The sequence below is a fragment of the Chrysochloris asiatica genome, unplaced genomic scaffold (genome assembly GCF_000296735.1).
Source record: "Chrysochloris asiatica unplaced genomic scaffold, ChrAsi1.0 scaffold00052, whole genome shotgun sequence".
NCBI classification, from domain to species: Eukaryota; Metazoa; Chordata; class Mammalia; order Afrosoricida; family Chrysochloridae; genus Chrysochloris; species Chrysochloris asiatica.
Window position 1 is genome coordinate 18549995 of NW_006408570.1, and position 18040 is coordinate 18568034.

Here is an 18040-nt window from a genome sequence, read left to right on the forward strand (position 1 = left end):
AATGAGATAGATTAACAACAGTGGCTGCAACAAGAGGTTTAAACATAGTGCCCTGATTATGAGAAAGGCACAGGATTGGGCAGTCTTGTTCTTTTATACATAATCTCTGTGAGTTAGGAACCAGCATGGCAGCACATAACAAAAGTCTCTTGGTTTTAAACACCTCTGGATTTCTGCTGCTTCCCAGATAGGAATCATATAAGATGATCTTCCTAGGTCTTTTCCAGTTTTATAATTATATGTGTACTAGCGTCTCAAAGTCTATTGTATTTTGTTTCCCAAAAAATTATTTGAGGCTAAAGACTTAGCTAGAATTTGACATTTTTTTCCTTCTCCATGAATGGGAATGATAGTTTGCCATTTATTATAGTCACAGCGCCATATATTTATACATAACTATCAAATATATACATACTTGAAGACACACAACTGTTAACATTTAAGAATTTATCATGTTTTAAAGGACTGGAAGGAAAGAGAAGCGATTAATTTAGCCTAGCCTAAAGGAACTCTCTTGTATTCTATTTTGCGTTATTTAGAGGCTTCGTGTAGCGTAGTGGTTACGAATCGGGCTGTGAACCTTAAGGTCAGCGGTTCGAAACTACCAGCCGTTCCGCGGGAGAAATATGAGGGTTTCTACTCCTGTAAAGATTTACACCCTCGGAAACCCTGTACAGGGTCGCTATGGGTCTGAACCTACTCGAAGGCACTTAACAACAACAAGAGGCTTCGTGATGTATGTCTCAAAATGTACTTGGGAAGGAGGGGTGTAAACATTTTCTTACAAAAAAATTTTTGTGGTTTACAAATAAGATTCATTTTTCATTTAAAAATTTCTGCATAATTTCATTAGTGTGACATTGCATACAGTCTCTTTACGGTAAACTGTGATCTTACCACTTCTTCCCTTGGTTCATTCTTTCCTTTGAGCTTTCTTTCCTATTCTTTCCAGCCTTTGGGCATTGTTTTTGTGCAGATTAGTTATTCTCAGGATTACCTAGTTCCATTTTGTAGGCTTGTCTCTTGTTGGCCATAAAACAATGCTGGGGTTGGGGTGGGGGTACTTTCAGGTTGAAGGTTGTCTAAGGCCAGATTCTAGGAGGTTCCACCTGTCTGTCAGACCAGTAAGTCTAGTCTTCTTTATGATTTTGACTTCTGTTCTATTTATTTTCTCTCTCATTGTGTCCAGCACCTTCTGTGGCCCCTACCAAAACATAGTTGGTAGGAGTGCCTGGGCACCATCTAGCTGTTTTGGTGTCAGAGTAGTAGAAGCTATGGTTCTTCGATGTCCTTTAGAATAATTATTTCCTTGAGTGCGGTTTTCTTTACTCTTCTTGGCTCTGGACTGGGAGAGGCCAGTAATTGCATCTTAGATGTCTGCTTGCTAACTTTAAGATCCCACTCCCTTACTCACCAAAGTAGGATGGTAACACTGTCCTTGTGGACACTGTTGTGCCACTTGACCTTAGTGGTCCTTTAAGTAACTTTGGTATTGGAAATAAACCATATAACCCCAATAAGACTACATTCTCTTTGTAATTTCTATACCTTTGTAAAAGTAGTGTCTCTACATGCCAGTTTACTATTCGTGTATCTTCTTTAGGGTAGATAAAACATATACCATGTTTTTTATACAAGAACCATGAATGTTAAACTTTCATTTTTTCCTCCTGAGCCCTCCCCCCAGTGTTTTTTTAAGCTTGCTATTGCTAAATTTTTTACATGTTACTGTAAAAAATTGACATTGTTCCTTTTGAAAATTCTTTGGGAGAATGGTACCACTGGTGTGTTATTTGTGTAAAAATGTGTTTTGTGGTGGGGAGAAATATATGTGAATGTTAAATAAGGGAGTATATACAGTGAGTGGAGTCCTGGTGTGGCACTGTGGGTTAATGCACCAGACTGCGAAACTGTTTGACCTGCAGCAGGTCGGTGGTTCAAGCTCTGGATGGCACTTAACAACAACAAGAAGTAATTATGGGTTCCGACCCATAGCAACCCTGTATAGGGTTTCCAAGGAGAAACTGGTGAGCTTGAACTGCCGACCTGGTAGTTCAAATGACTTTGCAGTCTGACGCATTAGCCCACAGCGCCACACCAGGACTCCTACAATAATTACTACAGATGCTAAAATAAGTAAACAATATAGATTGGGCCCTTTGGGCAAGTTTCATTCATACAGAAATCAGTACTTATTTTAAAAGAATCTGGCTGAACAAAGAGCATGCAAAAGTAAGTTTATTGCAGTGTTTCCCCCAATCAAACCTTTTTCATCTGCTTTGATGTCTTGTGCCATCAAGTTGGTTCTGAATCATAGCAAACTTGTATAGGGCTTCTGAGTAGTGCCTGGTGGGTTTGAACCACTGACCTTGTGGTTAGCAGTCCTGTAAACACGTTTATCCTACATTGTCACACCAGGACTTCTTGTCCATTTGTTGCTGCTGTTAGGTAACATCGAGTCAGTACCGACTCATAGCGGCTTTATGCACAGCAGAATGCAACACTGTCAATCCTGGGCCAACCTCACTATTGTTGCCACGCTTGCGTCCATTGATGCTGCCACTTGGCCAGTCCATCTCGCTGGGGGTCTTCCCTCCACCTTACCAAACATGATATCCTTTTCCAGCGACTGGTCCCTCCCGACAATATGTCCGAAGTATGAGAGCCGAAGTTTGGTCATCCAGAAGCATATGTCAATTTTTACATATTCCTTTACGATTCTGTTGTTATCCTTCAGTCTGGTAGCCTTGATAGCATAGTGGATTATGATCTGGGCTGCTAACCGCAAGGTCAACAGTTCAAATCACCTAGCTGCTCTGCAGGAGAAAGATGAGACTTTCCACTCCTGTAAAGATTTATTGCCTCAGAAACCCTATACAGGGTCTCTTGAGTCAGAACCACCTTGGTGGCACAATAAACCACCACCACTACCCTTCTGTCTAACAGAACTCTCTAGACTGAGTTAGATGTTATTGTGGATAAGTCCTGGGCTGCTAACCATTGCAGGTTGGTGCTTCAAACTCAACAGCTACTCCTTGGAAACTATATAGGTAACTGAATCAGAACCAATTCAAAGGCACTTAAGCAACAGTGTAAGTCTATACCAGTGAATTACAGAACTGTGAAAACTCAAAATAGTAGAAGGCATAGATTAAATTTGCAGAGGTAAATCAATTTTCACAAAAATTCAAAAATACATTTTGCTAACAAAAGCTCACGGGAGACAACTTAATAAAACATTTAATTTAGTTTTGTGTTAATGTGAAATTTAATTTGTTCTGTGGCGCTGTAGGATAATGCAGTGGATTGCAAGTTCGGTGCTTCAGATTCACCAGCCACTGCTTGGAAACTCTATACAGGCTCACTATGAGTCAGAACCGACTGGACTGCACTTAACAACTCTAACATGACATGCAGCTAAAATTGTTTTTCTCATGCTCTTTATCCACATTCCCCAAACTATATGCTCCTTGAAGTCAAAGATCAGAGAATCCCTTTTGTTTTCTTGGTATATTATATCATTAGTAATTATGTACAACATACCGTGTTGCAGCATATGAATTTGCCTGATGTATTTTCACATGTTCACTCAGTGATGTCCAAAGATGGGATTTTTTTTAGATACTGGTAATAAAAAGCATTAATAATGAAATCTAAAATGGGAGGGTGTTTGATTTATGTCAGAACCAACTTATGAGTTGTCAGAACAGTGTACCATTGTAATTTAGGGGTGGGGTGCTTGTATATGTGATTTTGATATTTGATGTGATATTTAATGTCTTTGAGGTCAAGTTTTGAGATGAATATTTCTTAGATTAAAACTCGAGGGATTTGAGTTATATTATAAACCAAAAGCTGCTAAGTTGGTTTGTTTTTTAACTTTTAGAAAGGTGACTGGGTGGAGTAGGTGGGTGAATTTAATAAGTGAATGGAAATGTTTCTAAATAGTGAGTGGGTGTTACTCACTGGTGTCACCTTAAGGTAGGACTAGACTACCAGTGGCATTGATTCTATTTTAGCTACACATTAGTTTCACCATCAAGTGGCCCCCCTCCATTTTTGTTTGAAAAAATCAATAATGTTTCCTGTCACTTTACTCCTCTCCCCCTCAAATTGATGACTATTTGTATGAAGGTACCCTTATATTTTTATTTAAATCAAAGGATCATGTACAATCCCTGTTAACACATATGGCTTACAGATCATTTCATGAGGTAGATATAACCTTGTTGACATGGAATAGCAGAGTAGACGCTTATGAAAGGAATAATTTGAGGTAGTTAGGCATTTTGGAGGTAAATAAATAAACTGAATTGGACCATTAGTTACTAAATATAAATAAACAGCATGCTTAGTGCCAGCCATTTCCTTGTGTTAATAACTACATTTCTCTCCCATTTTATCTGATACTCATTTGCTTCAGAAATTTATGCAATAACTTCCTAACCAGACTCTATAAACACTTGTGTGTCCCTTATAATATGAAGCAGTTCAAAAACCTCTTGGGAAAATGGAATCAAAAGATAATGGAAGTTATCCATCAACTTTTTAAAGCCCCCTCATACTCACCATATATTATTTAGAATGATGTTTTAAAAAGACAAGCTTAAGATCTCTGTTATATTGAAGTTGTTGTTAAGTGTCGTTGAGTCGATTCTGACTCATAGCCACTCTGTATAGGGTTTCCAAGGAGCGGCTAGTGAGCTTGAACCGCAGACCTTGTAATTCAAACCGACCTTGCAGTCCAACACAGAAACCCACAGCACCACACCAGAATTCCATTGTATTGAAGACCAAAACTGTAATAATGTTGCTTTTAAGTGATACTGGTTTGGTTTTGTTTGTTCTGTTTTTGGGGGAGTTTTTTTTCCCCACATGTGCCGTGTTTCAACTTTATTAAGGTATAATTGACATCTACAATAAACTTCATATATTAAAGTGTGCAATTTGATACATTTTTGACTGTATGTACCTCTGAAATTCAGTGTATCCAAGTTATGTTCTCTGTGATTATCTTCACCTTCTGCTTTCCTACCCTCCCATCCCTCAATCTTCATTCATTTACTAGATTAGCTTTCAGAGTAGGTTCAGGTTTGTTTGTTTTTACATATAGTATCTGTTAATGCTCCATTTGTTGAAAATACCTTTTTGTTCTTTTACATCTTTAAGCCAAGTACTACACTGTACTTGACTTGGAGTCCTGGTGTGGCTCTGCTGGGTAAGCACTGGACCGCTAACCACAAGATTGACAGTTCAGATCCACCTATTCAGAAATCCTATTTAGAGTCATGCTGAATTAGAACCAACTAGATGGCCCATAACTATACAGTCTTGATTACTGTAGCTAAAGTCATTTAGAGTCTTAAATTTTGCTTTTAAAAGTTTGGACTATTCTTGGTCCTTTACCTTTCTAGAAAAAAAAACTGTAGAATTAGTTGGCCAGTTACTACAAATGTCTTGCTGGAATTTTGATTGAGAATTTATAGAGCAGTTTAGAGAAATTGATGTCCTAGAAATATTGTGTCCCCAACCCATGAACCCCACAGTGCATATTATGTTGTTATGTGCCCCGTGGAGTTGATTCCAACTCATAGCGACCCTGTAAATCTTTATGAGCACAGAAAGCCTCCTCTGTGTCCCACAGAACAGCTGGTAGTTTCGAACTGCTGACCGTGAGCGTAGTATAACTGTTCATTTATTTGTTTTTGCGTTTTCAGCAGTGTTTTGTAGTTTTTCTGTTATGTAGATCTTTCATATCTTTTTGCCAGCTACCTCCCTAAGCATTTTATGTCTTTATTCCATTCTAATTGATATTTTTAATTGATTTCTGGTTATTCATTAGTACTGTGTGGAAATGCCCTTGTGTCTTAAAGAGGGTTGCTATGAGTTGGAACCAATTAGACGGAATTTAACAATAACAACAGCGGCAAACACTGTGTTGAGTTTCCAAGGAGCAGCTGATGTGTTTGAACCCTTCTGTCATTGCAATTAGCAGTCCAATGTTTATCCTACATTGTTACACCAGGACTCAATATGTAGTGTGGTGACATGTTTTTAAAATTATAATTAACCCAAGTCCATTGCTGTCAAGTTGGTTTTAACTGATGTGACCCTGTAGGACAGAATCTAACACTGAGCACTACACTGCACCACCAAGACTTCTCTAAAGTATTAAAAATCCAATACTGGCAAAAGATTCCTAGGGGCATTCAATACTATTATTACTGTGTAAATAACTTCTGATACTTTATAAGCATGGAGTTTATTTAAATCTTATCCTTGTTTAGTAAACCAAAGTTGATGCTATCCATATGGAAATTTATATTGACTATTTGATACATTTGGATAAACACTGTACCGATAACCACAAAGTTGGTGATTCAAACCCACCAACTGCTCATCAGAAATCCTAAAAAAGTCACTAAATCAAAACAGACAACAGTGGCACTTAACAACTTTTCATTTGAAATAGGATTGTAAAGGACATTTTTCTTGACATTTATTGAGAAAATAGATTCATATTATAAAAGATACATACACTAACGTGTAATGAGAAAATCTGCCTTTCAAGCTGGCTCCCAATGAGTAAATTATGCTTGGTGGATTTTTTTTTTTTTTTTTTTTTAAACACTAAAATAAATTTTAGTCTAAAAACTTACAGAGATGAACTTTTTGACAAGAGCATGATTAGGGGAGTAAGGATGGTTACAGAAATGCTACAGCAGTGTGAAAACATTGAAAAATCTTGATGACTTAGTAACCACATGGAAAAAGAATCACTCATTCCTTAAATGAGAACTCTTCCATTTTTATATCAAGTTTTCTTGATTCCCAAGGAAGAGTGTAGAAAGCTACTAAAAGGAATAGCCCAGCTTCACGTATACTTTTGTTTTTATTGTGATTTGAGTGAAAGTTTACAGGGCAAATCATCAGTGTTACAGTAGAAAAGTCATCTACCTTGTTTCATTACAATGATCATAATCCCTTGCAAGTATCATCAGATAGCAGTATTTCTCTCTGTTCACTTTAGCTTTTTTTTTTGAAACACTCAGGCGTATATAATAATTTATACCACTAAAGGGCACATTCTGCAAGTCTGCCTCCTGACTGCCATCTCTTAGTCCCGCTCTCCTCAGGAATCTAGAGTCCTCAGCTGATCCTTTTCTCTCCATGTCCCCATCTCGCTTCTCTGGATAAGGTCTCGCATCCCGTTTATGCTCTTCTCTCTTGATGGTCCTAGAGTCCTCTGTTTCTGGACTGTAAGATCACCCTGCTTGTTTTATTTAAAGTTTTTATTGTGAATTATGTGATAGTTTACATGGCAGAACATTAGTTTTATATTCATCCTATCGTATTTGATTTCATGGCAATCACATACACTTTTGAATAATTGGAAACATGTTCAAATCAGTAAACTTTTTACTGAACATGAACTTTTCAAAAGTAGTAATACTGCCCTGTTTTAAGAATTTGTTTTACGTAAATGTCAATTTTATAACTGTCCATGTCACTAATTCATTGACGACAAGGAAATTTAGATTCTGTTATTTGAAGCATAAGAGATAGTGGGTATATATTCATTTTCTGTTCAAATATCAGAAGAAACCTTGGTAGCACAGTAGGTTAAGCACTTGGGCTACTAACTGAAAAGCTGGTGATACAAATCACCGGTTACTCTGGGTGAAATTCTTCAAGGAGGGCCCTTGCTACTCTCAAAAAAGTGAATGAATAAGTGTGGCATTATTGTGATGGGAAAAAATTCCTTGGTGCAACTTTCCTGGCCTTTTTCTTACCAGCACAGTTTTCAATATTCTTAAAACTTCTTCCTAATAAGCTCCTACGATCATCCTGTGTGCTTTGGAAAAATTTATCAAGACACGACCCCTTTGAGTAGTTGCAAACTTAAAATCTTCATAACTTCATTTGGTGGCCAAACCTTATTTAAAACGATGTGATAGTATTTATAGTATTTTTTACATATAGTTGCTGTTAAGTGCCTTTGAGTCAGTTCCCACCATGGCTCCTTAAGATAAGAAAACCAAAACATCAAATCCACTGCCATAGCTACCTTATACAGGAGTTCTTAGATTGTAAATCTTTACTAGGAGCAGGTAACTTTATCTTTCTCTTGAAAAGTGACTTGTGGATTTGGGCCATCATCTTTGTTAATAGCAGGTCAGCGCCTAACTGACAGTACAGATTCCTTAAGGTTGTTAGTGCCATCAGATCCTACTCATTAATGACCCTATATAGGGTTTCTGAGGAGTGATGATTGGTGGATTTGAACCACTGACTTTGCAGTTAGCAGTCCAGGGTTTAATGTATAGCATAACCAAGACTCCCTTAATTCCACATAGTGGGAAGCATTTGTTCAGTTGACAGGGTTGGTTCATATGCTTTGGTTTTATTTTTGGGGTTTTTTCTGAAACATTCGCCTCTACTGAGTTTTTCCTAAGTGGACCTACTAAGCTAAAGTTGATGCTGTCCAGTTGGAAATTTATATTGACTATTTAAAAATGTTGAAGTCCTAGTATGGTGTTGTAGGATAAAGACTGTGCTGTTAACCACAAGGTTGGTGTTATGAGTCTTTCAGACTCCATGGAAACCCTGTGCAGGATTGCCATGAGTTGAAACCAACTCAAGAGTATTTAACAACATAGATCTACTATAAATGCTCGGCAAAATTCTGAAAAAAGCAAGTTAAAAAATCAAAGACATACGGTTTAAAGAATAGCTTGTATATTATTAAAGTGTTCCTAAACAAAGACATTCATAACACTTAGTAGACGGAAATGTTTTAAATTATTTGTGATGTTAATTTAATGCTATAGTTATAACGAATTGGAAAATTATAACATCTTACCTTGATTTATAAGTACATAAACATTTTTAAATGCTTGCAAAATGGCAACTTTAGGGTTTTGTCATACTAACGCATAATATATTGATGTATATCTCATGTAAGAGAGCAACACATAATTAGTCCTTTGTGGTGCTTTCTATTTAAAGCACAGATCTGTTTGGTAAATTGTTTGTGATTTAATTATACAGAATTGAATATCTTAAAAAGATAGTTTAAAGTTAGTGTTAAAATGATTGACATTTGTTGTGGGGTTTTTTTATGCTCACATTGACAAGGTTGCGGGTCTATTAATTGATATTCTGGCTTGCTCTCATTGGTTCTGACGACTTCTATGCCATATAATTTTTTTATTTTTTTTTTAATCCTTTTTGTGTAATTCTTTTTATTAGGAATAAAAAAATACGTTGTTGGACTCATTATCAAGACATCATCTGACCCAACTTGTGTAGAGGTAAGAATTTTTTGGTGAGTAATATTTAGGTACTGAGTCTGTGTGTAGATTTAATTCTGTTCTATTGTAGACACCCAAAATTATGTACAACAGAGTTAAAATCATTTCTCTGGAGGTTTGATTTTTGCTTGTATTATTTGTTACACCTATTGCAGGCTCTTGTTTAATGTAAATGTTTTTTCTGTCCTTAGAAGGAGAAGGTATATATCGGAAAATTAAATATGATTCTTGTTCAGGTAAGAAATAGATTGACTTTTTTTTTTTTCTTTTCTTTTTTTAGAATTAAGTGCTTCAATTAGGCTATTACTCTCAAAATGCTCAATCTACTTTATAGAATGAATACATTGACAGTTTCTAGAAGTAGTGATAGTAATCTAGTAATAGCTAAAGCATTTAACCTACTGCCTGCCTAGTGTTTCAAATTGTTAATTTGCTATGGTAGGAAACATCAAGTACTTATATGTCTTGTTATTTAAATTATATTAAATTCTTTGTAATTTAGTTGTTTGCCTAGTACTGTACATGTGTCATTTCCATGCAGTTAGTTTTCATCTTAATTCATATGTCAGATTGTTTTTGTTAAGTCTGCAAGTCTGACTCGCAGTGACTGTATACGCAAAAGAACAAAAACAGCCCAGTCATAGCCTTAGAATTTGTGTCTACATTTAGTCTGTATTTCAAACTTTGTATGTATTACAGCTATAGTTTTTCTATACGCCTGTTTTCCATATACCAGTGTGTAAAGTTTTCCAGGGAAAATCTTTTTTGGAAACACTAATTTTCCACAGCAATTAGTCTTTTTTACTTAGTTAAACTGGTTATACTTTAAGGACTTTATTAGTACGAGTCTGAATTTTGGGAGAAGAGACTATAAAGGAAGTACCTTTTGATGGTACAATGATTTAGTACTTGTCTACTCACCTAAAGGTCAGGGATTCAGAAATCAAATCAACCACACCCAACAATTTAATCTACTTAGAAAATCCTTAGGCCAAGAAAATGTAGTTTCTAGGCTTATAATGTACATAAATCCTGTGGTGTTAATAGACTCTTGATAAAGATTATTCTACTACTGATTACAGTAACAGTACTGTAATTTCCTTTTTCCAAATTTACGAACATGTCTAAGTCTTATGTCTCAAGGCCCAGCCTTCAACCTACCAATCTTTGTTGTTTAGCGTTGTTCAGTCTGTTTCAACTCATAACAACCCTGTATAGGGTTTCTGAGCAGCAGCCTGGTGGATTTGAACCTCTGACCTTACAGTTCAAACCCACCTGGTCCAGTGCTTATCCTACAGTGCCCCACCAAGACTCTGCATACCACTCTTCTACTGTTTGAAAAAAGTGAGAAGTGTTCTTTTGCCCTCGAGAAATTACCCTGTGTTTCTAGCCTTTTTTAGAAGATTTTTCCAATTTCTAGCATAATTTACACATACCTATGAAGCAAATGTTGCTGTGGTAACATATGGTTTCCAAGGAGCAGCTAGTGGGTTTTAACTGCCACCCTTAAGGATCAAACTGATTGTGTTCTAATTATTTTTCTACAGTGAGAGAGCTTATGCAGTATCCCAGGGCCGAGCATTGTGTATGCTTATGTATATAATTGTGACATATTTCCTGTCTTAATTATGAAAGAAAGCACAAATGTTTATATTTATGCCTGATTTGTGCTTAACACAGTTTCTCTGAGTATTGTTTTGTCTTTGGCAAGTGAAATTAAGTAACATTTCATGCCTTATTTTAGATATTGAAACAAGAATGGCCCAAACACTGGCCAACTTTTATCAGTGACATTGTTGGAGCAAGTAGAACCAGTGAAAGTCTCTGTCAGAATAATATGGTGATTCTTAAACTATTAAGCGAAGAAGTATTTGATTTCTCTAGTGGACAGATAACCCAAGTGAAAGCCAAGCATTTGAAAGACAGGCAAGTAATTCACTTATTTTGTTTCTAATTTTCACATCATCTCAAATAGTTTGGAAATTTTATACGTTTCAGGATCTGATTAGTTGCCTGTTAGTGTAAACCTAACAGGTTTGGAAAGTATGTGAGGAGTTGTAACTATGATCTAATAATTTTCATGTGGTCCATTTTATGATTTGGTAACCATTTCCAAAAAAATTATTTGTGTCTAAATATCTACTGAATTCTTAGTAGCAGCTTATCAGTTCTACTTTATAGTGAATAACCAGGAGAAACATAGTTGCACGATCTCTTATATATGTTCTAGTCATTAATAACAGTGAAATTTTATTAATGACTATAGATTATAAAGTAATTGATATTTAATTGTGTTCAAATAGAAGTTAACTAGATCCTGTAATTTAAAATATAATTGTATTTACTTTGTCTTCTTAAATCTTTTTTATATATAGCATGTGCAATGAGTTCTCACAAATATTTCAACTGTGTCAGTTTGTGATGGTAAGTGCTTTAAAATTCATATTTTAAAATATTATTTGTAGGCATTTAATTAATTACAAGTGTGTGTTCATTGTAGGAAAATTCCCAAAATGCTCCACTTGTACATGCAACCTTGGAAACATTGCTCAGATTTCTTAACTGGATTCCACTGGGATATATTTTTGAGACCAAGTTAATCAGCACATTAATTTATAAGGTACAGTAAGTTCAGTTATATTTGTCACATGATAGTTTTGTGAAGCTTTCTTATAAAATGATCTTTTCTGCATACATAACCAACTTTGTAAAAATAAGGAAACTGTTCAGCAACAGTTAAGCTAGTAGTGACTCCATAGTTATAGCTAGTAATTGTTTCAGATGCGTCTCAGTGTCACAAACTAATGGATTTAATTAATAATGCCATCTTTTAGTTTCATGTATGTCATAGTGTGAGGTATGTCAAGTGTTTACAAAATGTGAGCCTTTGTTTTTTCTTGATAATTTTGACGGTTCAGCATACTATGCCCAGCTTGATAATTACTCCTTGAAATAACCAACCAGTTAACATTTTGTCATAATACCGGGGGGTTTGAAAAAGTTTTGGCTAAATGGAATTTTATAATACAGGCATTTTTCTTTGAACTTTCTGAAGCCCCCTCACATTATATTTGTAGATTTGGGGAGGACAGTTGTAATGAGTAAAGGAATCATGGCGTGGCACTGTGAGTTAATGCGATGGACTGTTAGATTTGTTTGAACAATAAGGTCAATGGTTCAAGCTCACCATCTACTCCTCAGAAACCCTAAACAGGGTCATTGTGAACCTGAACTGACTAAACAGCACTTTACAACAACAATGACTTAAAGAAAAGGATATATATCTATTACATATTTAATTGGAGTCCTGGTGTGGTGCTGTAGGATAAGAATGATAAGACTAAAAATAATCACAGGTCAATGGTTCATACCTATTAACCAATTCTCAGAAGCAGGCTGTGTTATTGTATTTTAAACTTTACCATCTAAGGTTGATGGCTGGTAGTGTGGTGGATTATAAATTGGACTGCTAACCACAAGGTCAGCAGTTAGAATCTACCTGTCGCTCCTCAGGAGAAAAATGAGCCTTTCTGCTCCAAAATGATTTACACCTTCAGAAACCCTATACCAGGGTCACTATGAGTCAAAACCAATTCCACTCCATATAACCACTACCAACCATAGTGTAATATTCTCATATTAAGCTGTATTCATTGCTTTTGTCAGCAGAACTGCAGAAAACATTCATAGGCTATTTATGCACTTATCCAAGTTATTTGCTTTGTGTAAATTATATATAATCAGTCAATTAATAGGTATAAAGTCCTGGGAAGTTTTACTAAGCAAGTTTGTGTCTTTTATGTGTCTGAGAACACATGAGAAGAAATCCCAGCCTGGCAAATAATGAAATTTCCTCCTAAGATATTAGCAAAAAAAACCCACACCCATTTATCTGTATGTATTAGTCTTATTACATCTAAGGTCTTGATTTTTAAATCCTTTATTTACTTTATTTAGTTGTTAATTTTTAACAAATTATATTTTCATACATTGAATTTTGTTTTCTTTTAAATAGTTCCTGAATGTTCCTATGTTTCGAAATGTGTCTCTGAAGTGCCTCACTGAGATTGCTGGTGTGAGTGTAAGCCAATATGAGGAACAGTTTGTAACGCTGTTTACACTGACAATGATGCAGCTAAAACAGGTAATCAACAAACTTTCTTAAAAACTATTTATAGTTATGCGCTTATAAATAAACAGCTATGAATTTTAGTGGGCATTCTTTAAATTCCTTCATATAAAGGTTCTGGGTATCCCGTGGCAATTTGTTTCTATAACATTTAGAAGATCATTTGGTAACAGCCTGAGCTATACAATGGGGAGAACTGGGGATCTGATAGAGCTCTGCGCTACTACCTTGACTCTTGAAATTAATAAATTGTTTACAGCCTAAATACATTCATCTTGTACTCTAGATCAGCAATACTTACTTCAGACAAGACTTGTGAACACCAACAAGTGGATAAACTTAACAGTCACACATACTAATAGTTTCAGTCTTTCAGTCAAACTAATTGATACTATTAAGCTTCTTAGAAAAGACACCATTAGTTTACTTTGAGGAAAATGGGGAAGTTGAGTCTGGAGACGGAATAACTATTAATTACACCAAACTATTTCTGAAATCAGTGGTACCGTTTTCATTAGGTATATGGAGTCCTGGTATGACTACAATAAACACTGAACTACTAACCATAGATTGGTGGTTCAAACCCAGCAGCCACTCCTTAGAAATCCTATACAGGGTTGAGTCAGAACTGACTTGATGGCACTTAACAACTAACGGCATATCTTAAATATCGAGATAATTATATTATACATGTATGTTTCTAATTGTAAATGAATTGATTGAACTTTTTTAATGACACTTTATTAAGTGCCATCAAGTAGGTTCGTACCCATAGCGATCCTTTGTAGGGATTTCGGAGGAGCAGCTCAGCTGGTAAACTTGAACCACCAACCATACGGTTCAGAGCTACTTTGCAATCCAGTGCATTAACCCACCACAGCACCACACCAGGACTCCTTAATGACACTAAGGGTTTTTAATTCCAAACAATCAAAATCTAGGTCATAAAAACACAAAAGAGATAATATGAGTAGCAAATCAAGGAGATGTAAATAATAAGCTGATCAACTTTTTATGCTGCAGATATGAGGGGATATCAAAAGGTACTTTGAAAAATTGAATTAGGAGATAGTGAAGTTTTCCTGTGAGCTTTTTTAAAGCCCCCTCATATTACTAAAGGTAGATGGAATCATAGAACTTTAGGTTGTCTGTCATATTAATAGGATGTAGACTCATGTTTTGTTTGTAAATTTTCAGATGCTACCTTTAAATACTAATATTCGACTTGCGTATTCAAATGGAAAAGATGATGAACAGAACTTTATTCAAAATCTCAGTTTGTTTCTCTGTACCTTTCTTAAGGAACATGGTCAACTTATAGAAAAAAGATTAAATCTCAGGGAAACACTGATGGAGGTAGGCTTTGCTTTGGTGTGGAATCTTTGGCTCTTGAAATTCTTCCATACTTAATAAAAATCTTTCCTCTAAAATGGATGTACTTTATGGGGTTTTTTAATAGTGTTTATACATTGTAATTGTCTATACTGAAATAATAGTTTACTAGGCATGTTACCTGATTTTGTGTTCTACACAATGCCAGGCCTAACCGTTAATAATCAAAATTGGACATTTCTAAAGGAGTGTTTATAAGGAAGACAAAGTGGGACCCTTCTGTATCCTAAGATTTATCTTTAGTCTTAATGTATTCTGTGATATTGAATGTGATGTTGAATGACTCAACTGAATTTTTTTTTTTTTTTTAATTTAAGGTTTTTATTGTGGATTGAGTGAAAGTTTACAGGGCACATCATCAGTTTCACATTCAACAATTCATATAACTTGTTTCATTACATTGATTATAATCCCCTCCATATACCATCACTTAAAAGTATTTCTCTTTATCCACTTTAGTTTTTTTTGTTTTTTTTTTTTTAAACCCACAAACAAAAAAACCCCCACTCAGGCATATATAATAAATTACATCTCCAAAGAACACATTCTGCAAGTCTGCTCCTGGCCACCAGTTCTCAGTCCTTCTCTTCTCAGTTGATGAATCTAGAGTCCTCCATGCCCCCATCTCTGCCTCCATCTCTGGTGCTGCTGCTTCTCTGGATAAGGTCCCACATTCTATTCGTGTGTTCCTCTCTTGATGGTCCTAGGGTCCTCTGTTTCTGGACTGTAAGATTAATCACTCCCCTTTTTTTTGTTACAAAACTTCTACCTTTACAATTGTGACAGTCGCGATTAGTCATGATAACAGTTATTCACTACTGAATCTTACGAATCTTATCCCCATTCAACTGAATATTTTTAATGACACTTTATTGTTGTTAAGTGCTGTCCAGTCAGTTACAACCCCATAGCGATACTTTCTTTATAGGGGTTTCCAAGGAGCAGCTCATGAACTTGAACTGCCAACCTTGCGGTTTAAAGCAACTTTGAAGTCCGGTACATTAACCCACAGCGCCATACCAGAACTCCTTTATAGCACTAAGCATGTTTTATTTCTAAATGATTAAAATCTTAATGTATTGGTGTGATGCTGAGGGATAAAGCAAGGTGTGTTTGAACTACAAGATCATTGGTTGAAACTCACCAGCTTTCCTTGGAAATCATATACAGGTTCACTATGAGCCAGAACCAACTCGATGGCACTTAACAGCAATAACAACAGTAAAACATATAACTGACACATTAAATTGAGACCCCCTTTTTATTTCAGAATACGTGTATGACCATTTCCTTAAATTAAAAAAAAAACTTGTAACCTATTTTTTGTCAATCTAAACTACGTGACTGAAAATTATTTAATCTCTCTAGTTCTAGAAACATTTTGTTATACCCAAAGGAGACATCCTGGCTGTACCTATGAAATTCTCATTCCTTTGAACTCCCTGACAGCCACAAAATCTGTGTTCTTGCTCTAGATTTACCTACCAAATTTTTAAGGTTCATTCAAGTTGTAACATGCGTCAATACTTTATTTCCTTTGGCTGAATATTCTGCATATGGATATATATATATCACATTTTTTTAAACCCATTCATTGATGAGTTTTTTACATAGTTGCCACTTTAAGCTATTTTAACCAATGGCCTTTAAAACCCATACAAAGAAGACGCTTGATTAAAACTTGTATTGATTTCCCACTTAAGTGGCAAGTGGGAAATAGTCTAAGAGTTGGTTAATAGTATCTAAGGATTATTTTAATAGTTTTGGTCTTATACGTAGGCCCTTCATTATATGTTGTTGGTATCAGAAGTAGAAGAAACCGAAATCTTTAAGATTTGTCTTGAGTACTGGAATCATTTGGCAGCTGAACTCTACAGAGAAAGCCCATTCTCAACATCTGCCTCACCATTGCTCTCTGGAACTCAACATTTTGATGTTCCTCCCAGGAGACAGCTGTATTTGCCTGTGTTATCAAAGGTAACAGTAAAGTGGATGATTGAGTGTTTACTGTGGTTTTGTGAGCTAAATGCAAATATTTGCTTTTACTAGATTTTTGTTTTGTTTTTCAAAATCTGACAACTATGATGAGAACATGAAAGGGGTTTGGTTTAAAACATTGGCTCTCAGAGTGTGGTCCTTGTACCACAAGTTTTGGCATTCTCTGTAAGTTTTTGCTAAGGACCCCTAGTGGCACAGTGAGTTTAATTTGGCTGCTGACTGTAATATCGACAGTTTAAACCCACCAGCCACTCATGTGAGAGAGATGAGGTTGTCTGCTCCTATTAAAGATTTCCAGTCTAGGAAACTAGTCTATCCTATTGGGTCTCTGAGTCAGAATCCACTCAACCTGAATGAGTACTAGAAATGTGAATTGTACCCTAGCAAATCAAAATTTCCAGGGGTCCAGATTTAGGAAATTTGTTTCAGCAATCTTTCTAGGTGATCCATACTCATATGAAGTTTGGGGGGGCCATTGCTTATTGCTTATAGATGTGTTTTTTAAATGTTTATTTCTTTTGCATTCTCTTTTCCTTTACTGGAGACTTACTTTGTTTTATATAGTGATGTTAAGTGCATATCTTAATTTGTGGTATTGGCTTCATTTTTACTTTTGATATGGGTGTTGTTGTTTTTAATCTAATAATATTTTTATTGGTCAATAGGTCCGTTTATTAATGGTTAGTCGTATGGCTAAACCAGAGGAAGTATTGGTTGTAGAAAATGATCAGGGTGAAGTTGTGAGAGAATTCATGAAGGATACAGATTCCATAAACTTGTATAAGAATATGAGAGAAACATTAGGTAAGTTAATAATACTAATAACTTAATCTTTATTTTTATAATCGTTTTCTGAGTACTGAACATTTTAGAAAATAACATATGTAATTTCTGAGTCTCTTAATAGCCATCTTTACCTTTGTGAATGTGCTATTGTGGTTTTTTTAGCAATAATCTTTTCCTTAATTTTTGCATTTATGACACCCAGACCTTTTTTTTCTTTTCTTCGTAGTTTATCTTACTCATCTGGATTATGTAGATACAGAAAGAATTATGACTGAGAAGCTTCACAATCAAGTGAATGGTACAGAGTGGTCATGGAAAAATCTAAATACATTGTGTTGGGCAATAGGCTCCATTAGTGGAGCAATGCATGAAGAGGATGAAAAACGATTTCTTGTTACTGTTATAAAGGTATAGAAGGGAC

General features: G+C 35.6%; 1 protein-coding gene across 3 annotated transcripts in view; it reads left to right on the plus strand.

Moving 5' to 3' along the window:
• XPO1 (exportin 1 (CRM1 homolog, yeast)) overlaps nucleotides 1-18040 on the plus strand; it is a 46821-nt gene that overhangs the window by 18984 nt on the left and 9797 nt on the right. For all 3 annotated transcript variants that reach the window (XM_006862981.1, XM_006862982.1, XM_006862983.1), the window contains 10 exons: nucleotides 9253-9314; nucleotides 9506-9550; nucleotides 11059-11240; nucleotides 11690-11738; nucleotides 11815-11934; nucleotides 13330-13458; nucleotides 14641-14799; nucleotides 16615-16812; nucleotides 17499-17637; nucleotides 17846-18027. In XM_006862981.1, coding sequence (XP_006863043.1) covers nucleotides 9253-9314; nucleotides 9506-9550; nucleotides 11059-11240; nucleotides 11690-11738; nucleotides 11815-11934; nucleotides 13330-13458; nucleotides 14641-14799; nucleotides 16615-16812; nucleotides 17499-17637; nucleotides 17846-18027 — 1265 coding nt within the window. The remainder of the gene's footprint in view (nucleotides 1-9252; nucleotides 9315-9505; nucleotides 9551-11058; nucleotides 11241-11689; nucleotides 11739-11814; nucleotides 11935-13329; nucleotides 13459-14640; nucleotides 14800-16614; nucleotides 16813-17498; nucleotides 17638-17845; nucleotides 18028-18040) is intronic.